Here is an 18,188-nt window from a genome sequence, read left to right on the forward strand (position 1 = left end):
AACTTGAGTGTCAGCGAAATTTGAAAAATCTCAAAAAGAAGAAAATGCAACAAAGTGCAATGGAAACAGCCTCAGCTAATAAACCCTGATGTACATGAAGCACAACCACAGAAGATTCCAGTAATTACACTGAAAAGACGAAAAATAGCGGCAAACAAAAGTCACCGGCATCTTTAGCGTCTAAAGTGTGATAGTGTGGTTTTTGAGTGATGTGGGCAGGGTATAGCTAAGGTAAGAGGGATAAAAATGTCATCCTTTAGACTGATTGATTACTCAAAAGTGGGTGTGACTTATTTATTGTTTATGTGTTAACATTCTGTATGTTGTGCCGCTGACACTGTCTACTGATAATTTTTTTTAACAACAATGTACCGAAAATAAATTTGTGCGACCAATTAAGTGAGTGAATGTGGAGCGAATATAGAGCTGTAAAGAGATACAGAGTTGTAGAGAACTTGACCTCCACCCACAACTCTTTCACCCATGTTGTTAGATTAGGAGGAGGACAAGAGAGAAATGTTAAACTTTTTGCCAATCGACAAACACACACCTCGGACCCTCTACGCTCTGCTAGCCTCTACGATCTACAAATTAAGAGCTAAGTGCAGTTTTAAATGATAGATGAGTCAGCTGGTCACCACAAATCACATTTGGAGTGTCATGACTAGTCTCCGCCTCATCAAATGTTACAAATACACAGGATTTCAACATATCATGAAAAAATCTAAATCAACACTATGCTTATTATATTGGTAACAGTTGACAGGGCAAACAGGGCTCAGCTTTAGCAGGAACTTATCCTTTTTGAGATAAAAATAAATCAGGGTTGAAGAATGCTGATGGAGCCCAGGAAAAGACAGGAATCAATAATATTTTTACAAGCCTATGAACGAGGCTCCACGTATCTTTACGACATGGTGATAGTCAGCCACTTGTCCAATCAAACAGACTTGTAAAGTCAATATTGTCTCATAAACACACACACACGCACACACACAAACACACACACTGCATGCAAAAATTTGTTTTATAGGTGCAAGAAAAGCACAATTATAGATGTTCTTGCTGACACGACACACATTCACACACACACTGATCAGACCCTGGCAAAGCAATTCCATTATATCATATATACTGAAAGCTAAAGGCAGTTCTTAAACAATAAAAAGAAATGAGCTGCAGACCTCTGACAGGAGGAGCCTGTGCACATTTCAAAACTGGTGATTCTGAAAGGAAAATCCAAACATACATACACTTACACTGTTTAATGTCATTACATTTCAGTTCTTTTCACTGCATTTAAAACATGAGCCCACCGCGGTAATGTTACATGTCTTACATATATCAGTCATACATTTGGCTTGATCGCACAGAAGGAGTTTAAACATTGTTGCTTACAATCTTGTTGTGGGCAAATAACTTTTCTCTTTCCCCCCCACCAAACCCCAGTCCAACACACAGGACTGAACTTGAACTTGTCTGTAAGACTAGACACAAAATCAAGACTAGTCATAACCTTTTTATTGATTTTGTTTAAAGGAGACCTATTATGCTTTTCCATATTTTATGACTTATCTAAAATATTACAATGTTGGATGTGTTAAACATGTTAAACATGGCCCAAGCTTTAAATAATTAGGTTAAAGTATTTAAAAGAAATCCCTGTGAGCAAAAATCTCAGATTTCCTGCTGTTCTGAACGCTCTGTTTTAAACTGCTTTTTCTAACAATGGCTCCGTTGTACGTCACACCGAGCCAAACGGAGCTGGTGTTCCATATATGGTCATTAACTCCGCTCAGCGACGACAACAGCCTGGTAACATGCTTCAGGTCTTGGCCAATCAGAAGACACTGGGCTTTGAGAGGGGGGCTTTAAAGAGACAGGAGCATCTACAACTTGTTTCAGACAAGCTGAAATGATGGCCTACATGAAGAGTCAGTATACAGACAGAGAATTATTTTTTTGAACTTTGAATCATGCAAAATCATGAGTCACAGAACTACTATATAGGACTGGAAAATAATAGGTCCCCTTTAAAGTTATTTAAAAAAATATTACCTCTCCTAAGCAATTAGTGACCAAGTAATGATGAAAAGTTTAAAAGAAAATAATCCATAATAGGTTCAATATAAAGGTCAATGTTCAGTCTCTCTCATTCTTCTTGGAGTAGGCTCCAAGATTCCTTTAAAGGTGGGGTAAGCAATTCTAATCCAATACAAATATTTTTGTCAAATTCAGCAAATATCTCCTCACTACCTCCTCACTCGCTAGATGTCTATTCTGGGTGCGCTGAAAAAAGATTTGGTGTTTGTACACAGCCCTAGCTCTGTAAATAGGAAACAAAAAGAGTGAGTCAGACCGAGCTGCACAGCACTATTCCAGCCGTTCCAGCCAGGATTTGTATGTCAGGTCAGGTAACGTTAAATAACTGCTTACTTTCTTGTTTGCCAAGACATGCTGTTGTTGTGATGTTAGCTATAGCAGCAGAAGAGTTGTGTTGCTGTTTGGGGCTGGTGTGCTCACTGTGGGACCACCATGTCATCTCTGCATGTTGGTTTCATGTTAGCTTCGCAGCAGCAAGTGTAGCCACTGTTTGCTTACCCACAACTTAGCCAGCTTTAGTTACATTGCTTGCTGGGGTGTTTGCTCAATATCATGGTATATGTAATGGTGTTGGATTTCTCTAGTTTCACATGCCCCACCTTTAAGTGCATCTTAGTAAATTCCTGTTTTTGAGTAGTTGTATTCTAATGCATATATTTCAAACACAAAATTGAAAAGGCTGTCTGACATTTTACTTCAGGAAATGTAGCAATTAGCAAACCCTTTGCCGCAGCAGCAATGAATGATGAAAATTCATGTCAGGCATTTAACTGATGTCTCAATCCATTTCAGTAAATTAATAATATTTGCTGAAGAAGGATTTAATTAAATAAATTAAGGCAATCAGTTATTCTTTATTCTGCCCACGTATCTCAAACCACACGGACACTACCATCAAGGACAGTATTTTTATTGTCAATATTCCACAATTACACACAAATTAGACATAAAGAACTTTTTTATATATATACTGATATATTTTTGAAGATTCTTGAATTTCACTCTGTTAGCCATAAAATCAATTATAATTAAGGTATTTAGTATTTCTGGCATTGTTGAGAAGGCACAAATGTACAAAAATGCATTATGAATTTCCACAACATCTACTACTGGTGAAGATCATGGTCAAATATATAAAGCTGGCTACATCACAGCAATAATCAAATATGCTGATTGTAATGTGATCCTGCAAGAAGAGGATCTGGGACTTCCCAGATTAGGGGAACCTTTGTCACTGTGAATATCTGCAAGCCCCACATATAGGCTAGTGGTAAATGTATTGCATGCTTGCAAGTGGTTTAATGCTTTGTGATGTATAACTATTTGGCATATGATTACTGTAAGATCCAGAGCTAAGCAAGTGTGTGTTTGTGCTGTGAAATGGTGAAATGAGTCTAAATTAGGGATTGCGTGTGAAGGTGCGGTGCTGCCCACAGTAGTGAAAGAGAGCAGAGGAGATTGATAAACAGAGAGACAGAATATGTCACTTAAGTCGATCAGACGAGCCTGGTTTTTGCAGTGAGAGGTGTCTTTTTCCAGTTGTTTTCTATAGGCAGCGTTGCTAATGTGTCCTGGGTGCCTCAAGCTTGAGCGTGTTTGCAGGAGTGCTCTGAATGTTTTGACCTGAAAAAAACGTCAACTCAGAGCCAAAAAGTGTCCATGATTTGCGTTTTCCATTGTGCATTCGGATCAGATTTCTGAGTGAACACACTGTTTGATCGCCTTGTTTGCTTTTTTAACTTTCCCTAATTTCATTTCCCCCCAATGGAGCAGAGATCCACTGGCAAAGAGGAAACGACAGGGAAGTGAAGGGAAATTTTTGCCATGTTGTTACTGTTTGGAGCAGCTCTTTATTCTTGTGCTACTGTGGAAAAATTACTACTTTTGCCCTGTTGCTGTACCTTGCTACATTTCCCTGGGGGGTAGCTTCAGTGTAGCTAAGCTTCATTTTATGCAGAGTAACTGGTAGCTTAGCTCACTTCATCTTCCAAGTAGCATCCCCAACATGATGCTGACCATTAACATAGAGGTTGGTAGCGCTGTAAAAACAGAGCCAGAGAGGTAGAGGCTACTGATTATCACCTCAGAGGGGAGCAGATGTAATCGTACTGATTTCAGGGAGGCAGGAGGGTTAATGGAGTTGTAGTGATTAGATTAACAGAGGCTGCTGGGCAATGTAGTGTTTGTAATTCAGTAGAAACACTAGTACTGGTAGGATGTCTATGTGTTCATAACTTATGGTAGACTGTATAGCAGCTATATGTCTTTCAGGTTCTATTACTGTTATGGTTGCTTCATATATGCACACTTATGTAATCATTGCCTCATAAATCACATTCAACAAATATATTTACTGACAAACCAACCAGGTGTACGATCTTGCAGCTTAATGTTACAAGAATGTTGCCTCATGACAGCAGTTTAAATGAATGGCAGCAGTGATGTCAAGAGATAAACAGTCATTACATGCCAATAAAACAGACAAAGTGAAAGAGGCACACTATACACAAGTGGATGCAGATGTGTATCGACACTTAGAGCCTGCATGTGTATTAGCTGCAAGGGCTGTAGCTAATACCTGCTAAAGATAGAGAGCTCTCTTCTGAGGGTGTTTTACAGCAAGATATTTCCAGTTGCACAACAGCTACATAATCTGATATCTGTCCTGATAACAGCAAGAACACTCCCTGTGTCTGCAGTCACTGCCAGAATCTTAAAGATAACTGGGAATATTTCTCAGGGAGAAGGAGTGAAAGATTAAAACACAACCATACATTGGTGAGAAACAGGGGTTACCAACAGAGTTTACCTACCAAAATATCTTGAAACACAGAGAGAGCAGCAGTGCTTTCCATACAGATAAATAAGAGAACCAGAATAAGGACAGATAGAGAAACATAGAGAGGAAGAGAAGAGTAGGAATAAGGATAGAGTTGGAGGGTTAGTGTTAGATAAAAAAGGTTAAGTGAGGTAAAAATGAATTAAGATGAGAAATAGTACAGCTGCGGTGGGAGAGGAAGATAAACAAATGTAAAGTCACAATGATTAGCAAGTAACTTTGACAAATGAAAGAACAAGGGGCAAAATGCTTAACAAGTTGTTTGGAATTTATCTTGCGTTTCTAGGTTTCATTTCTGTTTGTGTGTCGACTTTTTACAACAGAGTTCTCAAAGTTTTTGTTCTTCCCCCGCTCTCTTCTCACAAGCCTCAGTACTTTGCCCTATTTTATACAGTATGTATCTTTTACCCCTTAGCCATGTTATATGTCACTTCAATGCTGTGTCCTCTGCCATCGCTACGCAGACGACACCCAGTCCTATGTCTCGGTTAGTCCTAAAAATTGTGACAATCTGGATGTCCTCAACTTTCTGCAACTAAATACTGATAAGTGTTTTATGTCAACCAGCAATGATTGGTTTGCCAGAGCTGAATGCAGGAGAGCAACCATAGCAACAGCAGCAACTCAGTATGGCGGAGCATACATCATAAGCGTGTGTCGACAGTGTTTTGTAATTACTCTCACCGTAAGACAGGAGAGACAAAATTTTGTAATGTAAAAATACTCCATAATAAAAATCCTGTTTTCATAAGTCTTCTTAATAAAAAGTACATAAGTAAGCAAAAAGTACTCATTCTGTGGCTAATTATGTACATGAATAAATGACTCACCACTATCACTATCACTATAATCACTATCAGACATTTCAGAATCAGAGAAAGTCAACTCCAGGGAAACATTGGACATTATAATTTCATATCTAACAGAATAAGATTATCTGAGGTTAAAAAAATTTTAACAGCACACTTGTGTGTGTGCATAAAAAGCACGTACTGTTTGTGTGTGCACAGTGATTTACTGTGTAAATTGTGTAAACAAATTTTTATGTATGTTTGCCACAGTGTGTGACGTGAAGTTTGCGTGTCTGTCTGACTGTGTTGTGACGTCTCAGCAGAGCTATCTAGGTCATAGTGGATTAATTTTTAATTGTGCTGTAGTGAGCTACAGCAACAATGGTGCATAAAAAGCTGAAGATAGCAGCTAATCCCACCCGATCAAAACCAGCAGCACTTCTTTAGTTCTTCTTGTTATAAATGGGATTTGTACAAATAATTGCAACAATTCTCTACAATCTCCATAAGGCTCTAGTTGTACACTACATCCATACACACAGGCACGCAGCTACACACACGTTTCACATACTAAAGCTTGGGCACCACTGGGAATGGAACTACAGTACAGGAGAAGATAAAACAGAGACATGTTCCAACAAAAGATCTGTCCAATCTGTCTCTCACACACAAACACATAGAGGTCACTGGAGGTGTTATTGTTACATGTTTTGGATTTTAGACCACTGGGTCCCCAGGAAACCTCCATCAAAACATGTCTGTAAAGTCCAAGGAAGGTTAAAATCAAGGGCTATTGGAATTGATTGAAGAAGTCCCCTTGCCCTTGATTTGAACCTTCCTTGGATAACAGTGTGGCTCAGAATCTTCACAGATTTCTATAAACTGTGTGAGATTATGAGCATTGTGCTTTTATGTGCAGTACACAGGTGTACCAATCTATATAAATGTAGGAGGTATGAGGAATGTCAGCCCAACGATCAAGTGAAGCGTCATTGTTTGGTATTGAACTTTATTTCTGTTTTTTTATTTATATCCATCTGCTTGCAACAAACACTAATATAAAAATGTCAGTACAAAATTGACCTCTCTCTATCTCTCCTCCTCTGCAGTCCTTGTTGCTGATTCGTCATGAGATGGTGGTTTCCCAGAAGAAGCTCGGCGAGTTTTGCGAGGCTCTGAAGCAGTACCTGAAGAATGTTTCCACTCAGAGAGACTGCTTTCAGTAAGTCTCACTGCTGCTGCTGCAGAGTGCAGCACCATAACCCTAATACTATTTTAATATTTAATGTGTTCCATTTTCAGATTTTCAGTGTCAGGACCTCACAGTTTTTCTCACTTTATTAAGTACAACCTTCAATATTCCCACCTCGTGTCTTGGAATGTGTGTAACTATACTTTAGTGTTCATGCACATACACACACACACATCTGCACACTCTAAGTTAAGTTAAGTTTTGAGTGGTTATTTCATCATTATCTTTCCAAAATCTGGGGGGAAAACTGCTGTAGAAGAAACAGTTGGATCAGTGGGATACTTATGCATATAATATTGTACCTGTAATATAGTCTGATATACACATACCGTACCTATTACAAACCTCGTGTGCCTCCCACTCAGAGCCTCAGGCAGCTGTGAAACAGTCTAATACCCAGAGAGATTTTTCTAAATCCCAGACTCAATATGCTGCATGCAGTCCAGGGTCCTATTCCGAATATGCCCTTGGCAAGACTTCTGGCTGTGCTGCATGTCTTATGTTTGTATTGCACCAGTTGGGAGTACACAGAATGCATAGCGCACAGGCATCATATTTAATACTTTTTGGGTACTTCAAGACAAAAGCCTTATATAGTTCTTAAATTGTTAAACCCAAGTTACCTGATTTTTTGAGCCAATTGGAGCCAACAGAAACAACCTTTAAACACAACTTTGACATCGCCTTTTTTTCCAGCATGGCTAACGTGTTAGTAAACAGTTTCCTATTTCCACATCCAGCAGACACAGATCAACATTATCATTGATTTCACGTTGTGTTTCTGGCCATCTAATGGATGCTGTGTCTTACATCTACTCTCCTTTTAGCTCTGTCTTTTGGTTTCCACCAACTCCTGAAGTAAATATCTGGCTTGTCAGCTGCTAAATTCTCTGCTATGTTCACCAGCTTGTTGCTTTTTTTGTCAGCTGGTGCTTGGCAGGTAGTGTATAATGGGTGTATCCAGGTCATTGAAAACGGCAGATTGAGTGTGGAAAGGACACAGAGTGGTGCGACTGAACTAAAACAGTAAGTTAACAAAACAAAAGCTAAAAGATGCTCAAAAAAACCTTTGTAGCAGCAAGTTTCACATACAAGTAGTCATGGGATTCATTGATTCAAAATTTTAAACATTTTTATTAAGCACTAACTGTACAACAAATATCTACAAATAGGTCTAAATTAAGTACAAATGATTAATCAATGTTGATCATCCTTTTCATCTAGTGCCATTATCAAGTACAGCCTCACAGAGAATTTGAAACATTACACATTAAATTTTAGAGCAAAGAATCAGGGGGAAATCGTGGAATTGTTTTTCCTTTACAAATGGAATGGGCATAATGCTAAATTTGGAAACTACATTTTATTATCAGCAACTTTGTCGTCCATTCGTTTTCAAACACGATATTTTGAAATTCACAAACTTTCAAGGTCTTTGTGAGAGTCTACTCACACTCTGCTGTATTTAAATGATTCAGCTGAGGTCAATAGACACACAGGTGAAAGGGGCTTTGAGGTGAAACACTAGTCACTCTGATGATGCTGTTAGTTTTTAGCATTAGCCTTTTCACTGGCTTGTTGGTACCTTTGTTACTCTCTTTCTATAACAGTAAAGGTCGTAGCAGCACAGTGCTTATAGGTAGCTGAAGTAAATAATGCATGAGGGAGAAGAAGCTTTGTTGATGGAGGAAGCCTGCTCATTACCTCTGAAGAGACTTTCACTCCTGTGTGCTGTGTCGTTCTTTCTCTCGTTTGTGTCAGTGTTCCTTTCCTTTTCTCTCTCCTCGTTTCCTCATTTAATCTTGCACAAAATAACTGTAATATATAATGTTTATTTAGCCTCTGCCTTCCCTGCTCATTATCTTTTAAGGCGAATGTGTGATTACATGCACAAACACTTTATTATATACGCCAGCAACGCTCACACAACTTTATTTTAACGCTATTTCTTTTGAAGCCCTGAGAAAATGTTTAGCAGCAGCCGTCCCCCCAGTGCCCTCCTCAGGTTCAGGGAAGAACTACTTTTTAGACTGCATACACACTGCTCAGGCTAAGTGATAAATTATATCTGCAGATTACAGACAATACAAGAGCAGCAATTTGGCATATAGGCATAAAATATGGTAAATAATCATATGAATAAACAAATACACTGAAATCATTAAAACTCCATAATGAAATTTCATATTTTTTTGTTAGTAGCAAGATTTTAATTAAAGTTTTATTTCTTTACGGACATTGTTTTGCAAATGACAATATTATTTTATATAACGTCCCTATTCATGATCAGTGGCGTTGTGACCACCTGCCTCTTTTAGCAAGCTGAACAACAGCTAGTGTATGTTAGCTGGAGCAAAATAGACCCAATCAACCACTAGAGACTGTTGCTGTAAATAAACAAACAGTACACAGACGCAGTAAATAACCTCTCCTTTTATTTTACTTGACAAGGCTACACATACTACCTACCCAGCTGGCTGTTAACAGCAGCAACTATTAAAAGTACACAAGGCCTTTCTTAATTCAGAGTACTCCAAGTTCAGACTTGCAACCTCGGCAAGTTTAACTCGGAAGTCCAAACTCCTGAGGAGGTACGATCAATTTCAAATTGGGATGGAGCTTGGTTTTGGTGATTACACAACTGTACATGACCGTACTGTTCTGTGACAAAATAATCTGAAACCTAAAACAGGATCCACCTTTTTGAAATTGGCTGCAAGTGCAATTGCTAGTACAGCTCGTGCAGTGCAATCCTGCTGCAGAGTTGTGCAAACGGGAGAAGAGGCTGGAGTAGAATGAAAACATTATTACCTGAAGGAACAGAATCAGCATATGGGAATGATCTTTGACAATGGCCAATCACATCAGCTACTGTCATCCCTTCCAAAAGCAGCAAATAGTTTAGTGGGCAGATAGGAGTGTCAAAGCTGGAGTTACAAATTTTAATATATTACTTATTATTACGCATTTATTCTTAGTACTTATATTTTTCAATTAGTAAGGATGTTAAAGTAATTTAAGAATGCCTTCTTCATAATTTTCCCATTATCTCTGTGTGTTATCATTAAGTTATTAAATTCAGTCGTATGTGTGTACATTTATGAACTGTAATACAATATACTACAGTATTGACCAACTGCAAATAGTGTAAGTAATAGTATGAACTGGACTTCATGATCCTTTTTACGTCCATTGAAAATATTACTTTGATTATTGCCTGAGATCTCTGATGGAGCTCAGGATGCCGGTATAATCCACCTGTTTTCACTGTATAGACTCTCTGTGCAATAGTTTACCAGTCTGCTGTGTAGAAAACACAAAGGATCATGTATCAGAAATCTAAAATCATGTGAAAGAGGCAAAACTTTTTTTGTGATTGTAGATTGGCCTGTGTTTGCACATTGAAAATTGCTTTGAAAATTGTGTTTGTGATTAGAAGTACCCTGAGCAGGCACAAATGCAAGTGTGATTTCATGCCAAAACAAGTACCAAAATTGCACTGAACACCTGATCTGCGTAAACACAACTTCAGCTGTTCCACTCCACTGACTCTGATACATTTGGAGCCAGAAAATGACCAAATAGGAACAAATAATGTTGAATTTTTTGTTCCTGAAAATGGGATTGCATGCATTTATGCTACAGCACGCTTTCTACTAGCATCATATTAGAGACCTTTGCATCTTGTCAGACACTCTTTGTATGTTGTGAAATGTTTTTTACAATGAGTAGTTCACAGCTATCTTGTATCAAATGGTTAGACTGATTTAAAGACTTCTTTAAAAAAATATAGTCCTAATGACCTGTGAAGTGAATGTTTGAATTTTCTAACTTCTGTCAACTGTAAACATTACCAGTAATGGTAGAGGTGGTTTAAAGCTGCTATAATCAATATTTTTATATTAAGAATGGCTCGAATGAATGTGAGTCACTGCCCAAATCTGCAGTTTCCCGCCGCTCTACAGAGAGTTTTAGTGTCTTGCACTTACAGTAAAATGTTGTTGTTTTGGCTGTAAAACCAAATCAACAGTTTTGGTATACTCTCTTCAGTGTTGTGTCTAGATGCAGCAGGCAAATGTTTTCAAAGAGGCCGTAAAAAAAAAAAAAATGTCCTACCTCCCTAAGGAGGTATTAGAGAACAAAACAGAGGTAAAAGGGGAGTGAATATTGTACTTGTCAGGCGGACACAAACACGTCTCTAAATGAATGCTAATTCTGCTCTATGTTTACTTCATGTTTAAATAAGCCATTGTTGGCTAACACATTTATAAGGTAATAATTCTGTATTTCAGTGTTGTTTATATCTTGTTGCGCTGCCCCCAAGTGGCCAAAAATCAGTCAATGCGGTGTAATGAATCCCTACATCCGTTTGGGTGCATACTAACTTTTAAGCTGCAATCCTTTTCGGGTTGTTTAACTTTGTTAAACAAATGGACATTCCCAGCAAGATAACACACATTCCGAGATTGCTCCAACGTGACAGCGGTTCCAGTTTAGTGCAGGTGCTGCTGGGGTAAACTGGGGTATGCAGCAGTTGTTGTAAAAACTGAGTGAAACTATTGAGTGACCGTGGACAAAGATCCCTTGTGGATTATTTCCAGCACCTTACTGAACTCATACTTCAACACATTCATGCTGTTCTAGAAGCAATATGGAGCCCTTGTACATTACAGCAAAGTGTATCCTATGAAGTACCTCATACAATTGGCCAATAACATCCAACTTCCCCCGTTTGCACTGACCTGGTCGCACTTTGTTCTATTGTACTGCACGTTTCATTTTTACAGATGCAATTTCCAAGCCCTCATCTTGTGACATCAATCTTGTACGAGATGACAAATCTTTTAATCCAGCCTTTAATGTGCACCTGTCATGACATAGTTTCCTCCCCTTTCTACCGCCACTTAATATCGTCTTCATCTTTCTTCTCTTTGACTCCATCTTTTGCTGCATCTAATCTAACTTTTCCCTCTTCTACCATCACTCATGCCATCAATCTAATGTAAACATGCATCTCTTCCACTCCTCTATAATCCACTCATCCTCATTCTCCGCTGTCTCTTCCCCAGTGTGACTGCGGTGCGTCTGCCAGATGGTTTATCCTTTGTCGTCTACGAGTTCTGGGATGGAGAGGAGGAGTGGAAGAGGTGAGATTTCACGCGCATAATAATCAATAATCAATGTCAAGCCTAAGCCCCTGGCTAATACCTTTCTCTCATGTCAGTATTAAGAGCTTTTTGATTTTTTGTGACGTGTGTGAACAAGCTTATAAAAAAGTGCAAATGCCGTTAAAGTAATAGTCTTGCTTTGAGACTAAAAATGAGCCAAATCAATAGGCAGAATGAAACATTTGTAAATGCAATTGCTGCAAAATGTTTGATTCCTAATGCTGATCCACTATAAAAGTATTAAAAGTCATTGTACATTCATTTTGTTTCTGAAAATGCCATTGAGTCAGCAACCTGGCTCCTCTGAAAGTTCTTTGTAGCTGAGCGTGCTATTCCTTCCTGCCATTCTATTGATTTGTGATTGCCAAATACTTTTCTTCCATTACTGTCATGAGCCTGTTGGATAAATGTGTTGGATAAATTCCTCCACCCACATTTAATTAGCATTCTTCAGCCATGCGCTCCTCGCCCCAGAGTTGGTGAAGCACTTGAGTTGCATCAGGTCAACATGATTTAGTGCTGGTGCTGGTGTCGGCATGAGGAGAGGAGTTTAAAGGGGTTTCTGCTCCACTGCTCATAGCATCCCACTGCCATTAATATTTCACTTCTTACAGTAGAGGCTAAGGGCCGTGCTAAGTGCTTGGAGGCTATGTGTGCTTGTGTGTGTTTGAGTGGCTGTGCAGATGTGTGTTTGCACATGAACATGCTTGTTATGTTTGTAGCTATGTGTGCATACATTCTCTAACCCTCCCTTTTGATTCCAGGCACCTCCAGTCAGCCCCCAACAAAGCCTTTCAGCATGTGAAGGTGGATACACTGTGCCAGCCAGAGGCCATGTCCTCTGTAGCCGTGCCAGGTCAGTGGTGAAAGACTACACAGTAAAACATTAGAATAAAATAAGGTCTGTTGTTTTTAAATTAATCCATTAAAGGAGAAGTCCAATAATTGTGGACTGTAAGATCAGTTTACTTGAGTCTGAGTTTGAATTTGCAGCAGGGGGTTGCATAATGGGAAGTGCAGTGGTGGAATGTAACTAATTACGTTAATTCAAATACTGTACTTAAGGACAATAATGCAATGGGCCATTCTGCATAATTAGTAGGTTTACTTTTGGTACTTTAAACATTTTTGATCTTAATACCTTTTGTACTTTTACTTGAGTATTTTTACACTGAGGGATTGCTAAAAGTGTGAATTAAGTGTATTGTTAAGTGTGTTGGCATGTTTTTGCATATCAAATAAACAATAGAATATAATTTTGTAACAGAAACAGAAAATAGGAAATTAGGTAAAAATACACAATTTAGGAGCAGAACTGATGATAATACAGTGTTCTCATAATCCTGAGAAAGTGATTAGTGTTTAGTCTGTAAGGCTGGCTGTGTAATTACTTGAAGCTCAGAGGCATTGCAACATTGAAATCTGGCGTGCATCCGTGCTCTAAGGTGTGGGCTGTCAGTGACTTAGGGTGACATTAGGCAGATTGCCATTTGTACTTAAGAATAATTTTTTATCCATCTCTCTTCACCCTGCGCTCTGCTTATCTCATGCCCCTCTCCTTTTCCAAACTACTCCTCATCTCCTTTTCAATCTCTCTTTCTCTCCAACCCTTTTCTCACTTGCCATCCCTCTCTCTGTGTTTGCAGCCGCCTGGTGCAGCGTGAACAGGGACTGAGCATGAAGATATTCTAACCCCCGAAGACTCCTGGACACTCCCCATTCCCTCCTCAACTCCAGCCTCCAGCCCTAAAACCCTTCCTCTCTGCGATTCACCTGCTCTCACACCCCCAAACTCCTCCTCTTTCAACCCTCACATTCCCCAACTCTTTTTGTAAGTACATGTTTACACAGTGCAAATGAATGGTGTTAACTGCAGTGAAAATTGAACAAACAGTGCATTTTACAATGTGAGATTACAAAAAGTAGTTTGCTGGCTCAAGATGTTGGATTCTGTCAAGTTCATGTTTCAAGTAGCTTTTAGCCACTGTAAAGTGGAGTTTGTCATGTAGCAAGGACCCTGACGTTGAGTTTTTCATGTAGCAGTTGCTGTTTTGGGGTAGTGCATTTGGGATGTGCCATTTTTTTCATTCCTGTTATGGTTGAATTTAAAACAGTTAGCTCATCGATTTAGCTGTTATTTCATAGTAGCTTAGCTGCTCATTCCACTTATTCTCCCATACAGTGTTTAAGTATATTTTTTTTTGTAACCAACCAAATGCTTTGGACATTATTCTCACATCGGCCACTCTGAACTCACATCCACATGTTGAGTAAATGAAGCCTATCGACAAACCTAGTTGCCAGATTAGCTTGAAATCTCAGGAAAACTGAATGCTAGAAATTAGCTTCAAGGTCAGCTATCTCTGAACTTAGCTAGCTGTCAAACCTTCTGTGTCCCTAAGTGTGGTTGGGGTTGTATATTATGGTGAAAACCACAAAGGCCTTGAAAACCGTGAATTGGCTTTTATAAGTGAATAAGAACAAAATGTGTGTTTTAAGATTTTATGCACTCATATGGACAAGAGCTTGCAAAAAGCAGTATAGTGGCACAATAACTTGATAAAACAATAAAATAATACATTCAATATTCAGACATACCGCATAATGTCAACATGCAAACAGGAGTTTTCCAGAAGGACCTGAACAAGCATCGTTAGATTATTAGAGCTGGCTATAAGACTCCAAATATTAGATTAGCCTGGATTTAAGACAAAATAAAATTATTCTATCATCTCAAAGAGAACCTTAATTGACATGTAGACTAGTTGTGGTATTTCCCTGTATGATTACCACTACTCTCTTATATATTAACGTGCACGTGTGAGAGAAAGAGAGTGGCTGAGTTCTTTTCAAGCGTTCACTCAGTATCTTACGAGAGGTTATTGTCCTCTGCACACTGATTTTATTGGAGAACCATGGTTACTGTCGTAACTTTAGGTTTGAAATGCTTATTTTAAATGCCAGTCTACGAATGAATGAAGAAAACTAAACTTTTTTTCTTATACATCGGGACATGGCATTTTACCTCAAATTACAAACCTTTATTCTTTCAGATTCTGCAGCTCCAGTTGTTTGTGAGTTTGTACCATTTATGTACCATGGCTGCTGTGGGAGTAATGTCTGTGATGGTATGAACTTATTTAGCATGTGTAAACACCACACAGAACCCAAATCTCTGTGAAGCACAATATTTCATCAGATCATAACATTACCTGGCACCAAAGACCAACCAATAGGAGAAGGCCAGTTCCGTTCAGAATCAAGTCTTCACAGATATCTGGGTATGCAGATGTTGTAGATGTTTTACATTGACAGACACAGAGAGAAACATTCAGAGTTGGTGATTTGTATTTCTTCACGTAGCTTTTATTTTATGAAACACTTTGGGGGTTAAGAGTTGAAACTCTGAGCATTGAAATCAGGGTCTTGTAAGAGGTGAGATAAATAGATCATTTTGCTGCCAAGGGATAATTTCTGACTTAGACAAGAGTCTGCTGCAACCTTGAGATAGAAGAGACTAAGTAGGAGCGAAAGCAGCACCTCAGTGTTCTCCATGCAGCTAAAGTTTGTTTTATTTCCGCCTTCCGTTTGTAGTATTCCCTGTCTGAATTGGCGATGGGTAGCTTATATTAGCTGTGTAAGTGTAGTAGAGATTGTACATATGAAAATGTTGTTCTATTATGATTATATTTGTATCTTTTAGTGCTGTAGTGCAAATTTTTCCTCAGTGGAAGTGGAAGTGGCAGTAGCTTTCTAGGCACTGCGGCTTCTCGTAACAGTTTGTTTGAATCAGAATACCTAGCATTAGAAACTTCAGACAGATACACCCATCTGAATGACATTGAATATGAAGCCTTAAACATCACCACACGGTAGAGGAGGTTTAAAGGGTTTTCAAAAGAATACTTTCTTTTTTGGCGAGATGTAAACTCCCAGTAAGCAGGGAAACGCTCTTTAGTGTGGATCTCTTGGCATCAGATCACGCAGCACCAGTTTCGTGTTGCATTAATGTATTATTGATACAAAGACAGCTTCACCATTGCATTAGCAACATATCACTGATATCAACAACTTTGAAAGATTACTTCACATATTCTTAGCATACTGTAGCTGATAGACCAACCACCTCAGCATCAATATCTCTAACACGCAATGATCATGTATATCGATGCCATTAACCCCGACTATAAGAGACAAGGATCTCACTATAACTCGTTTTGACGACATTACAGAAAAATGTGGACCATCAGAATTAATTGTAGGATTGGTCTCATCAGTTGTCTCTCCAAAAAATAAGACCTTTCTTGATCTTTGGCACACATCTCATCGTGTTCAAAACAGAAATCTCATCCGTTCACTCTGGGATGAACTGAGGTCAAATTCAGGTAAAAACGCCCAGATTCTATCCCCCATATGCTTCATCTATCCTCCCCACCACTGAAAAACAATCAGACTCTCACTCAGAAAGCACAATGTAAAAATGGGTGAGTATTGTGACTGTATATAAGATACAGTATATAAGAGGAAGAGGTTGTTGAGTATGATGAGAGTATTTAGAGATATATAGCATCTGGTTAAAGGTTTGTTGATGAATCGCTCTTTCTTTATATCTCTATACTTTCAAAGGTGCCATCTTGCCATCCACCTCACTGTTGAGTCTATTTTCTCTATTTTCATCTGTGAATGACAGCCAGTCTCTCATCTGCTAGTACTGTGTTAGCAGTGAGTGGGGATCCAGCTACACTGATAACTGATATCGATCCAGCTGGGCTGCATTGAGCAGGGCAGGGCTGTGTGGAATGTGGAAGTGTTGAATATTATTAGATATTGCAGTAGGCCAATAGAACAGGCATGCAAAGGCGTTGCTGCTTTATCTGTGAAATGTCTGTAATAATCTCTGAGTGTCTGTGTTAAAGGAACTGTGGAGTTTTTGACCACTAGTAGCACTATGGAGCAATGTTTGTACGAGTGGATCCCAAATTTGATTGTATGATGCAGGTGACAGGATACACATTATTGCAGCCAGTTTCACGCTTTTTTGCTGATCAACAGTGAGTGACGGTAAAGTGCTTAGAAATGTAGCAATGCACCAACAATGGCAAAGAAGTTAGCAAAGCTAGCTTGCAAACAGGGATATAAACAATGATGGTTTCAAAATATAACATATATTTTTTGGCTTTGCAAATGTTTTATGAGGAAGGACAAAGTGTATTCAGTACATTTCTTAGATGTCAATGAAACGGAAAATGGGGCTGTTTGGTCAGTTATCATCTGACTTGTTAAGCTGCAGTTAGAATGGGTCAAGCTAAACCAGAACTTGCAGGGGTTTAAAACGCCACTGCTGTCAGACAGTAGTTTTTCATTTGGCTATATGTTAAATGACCAAAAATCTGAATGACATGTGGACCAACTGACAGTTTGGACAATAAACATTTTGACATTCATTTCAGCAAATACTTTTTAAAAAATCAATGTAAAAATAGCGTTACCGTAACCTCAATCATGAGATATAATATATAATTTATCCTCAATCCTGTTCCCAGTAGCAGCCGTCAATGACATATTTTAGTTTACATTACATCCTATTATACGTGTTTATCTTGCCTTGATTACTGCAGCAGCAAAGTTTCTGACAAACACTAAATGCAGAAACCCTATCTCTCCATCACTTGGCTGAATTACCCTGGCACCATTGCTTTTAGAACACCATATTCTTACATGCTAAGACCAGAGTAATACAGACCTTCCCTTAAATCTCTGTTAGATTTTGTCTACAGTAGGTTTAAGTTAAACCTCAGATATGAGTTCCAGACAACACAGGTTTACTCGCCCTAAACCTTTAACTGCAGCTAACCTAATGACAGAGCAACAGCGACACACAGAATATCAACCTCAGTTTGGTTTGTTTACAAGAAAGCTCCACAGGACACCGTTAACCTTTCACTTCTTAAAAAATAAAACTACTTGCACTCCTGTGCCACTACAAACCGTGTCAAATCATGTTTGCGTTCGAGAAGGAGCTGCTGTATTCTGAA

At 38.8% G+C, this 18,188-nt stretch overlaps 1 protein-coding gene across 2 annotated transcripts in view; it reads left to right on the top strand.

The window, feature by feature from the left end:
* necab2 (N-terminal EF-hand calcium binding protein 2) overlaps positions 1-14,363 on the top strand; it is a 126,274-nt gene extending 111,911 nt beyond the window's left edge. For both annotated transcript variants that reach the window (XM_038706950.1, XM_038706951.1), the window contains 4 exons: positions 6,843-6,955; positions 12,055-12,132; positions 12,918-13,009; positions 13,800-14,363. In XM_038706950.1, the coding sequence (XP_038562878.1) occupies positions 6,843-6,955; positions 12,055-12,132; positions 12,918-13,009; positions 13,800-13,828 (312 nt within the window). In that variant the 3' untranslated portion in view covers positions 13,829-14,363. The remainder of the gene's footprint in view (positions 1-6,842; positions 6,956-12,054; positions 12,133-12,917; positions 13,010-13,799) is intronic.
* Positions 14,364-18,188: the final 3,825 nt, after the last annotated feature.

The sequence above is a fragment of the Micropterus salmoides genome, unplaced genomic scaffold (genome assembly GCF_014851395.1).
Source record: "Micropterus salmoides isolate LMB-PRFRI ecotype aquatic unplaced genomic scaffold, ASM1485139v1 Ms_hic_scaffold_8, whole genome shotgun sequence".
In the NCBI taxonomy this organism is placed as follows: domain Eukaryota; kingdom Metazoa; phylum Chordata; class Actinopteri; order Centrarchiformes; family Centrarchidae; genus Micropterus; species Micropterus salmoides.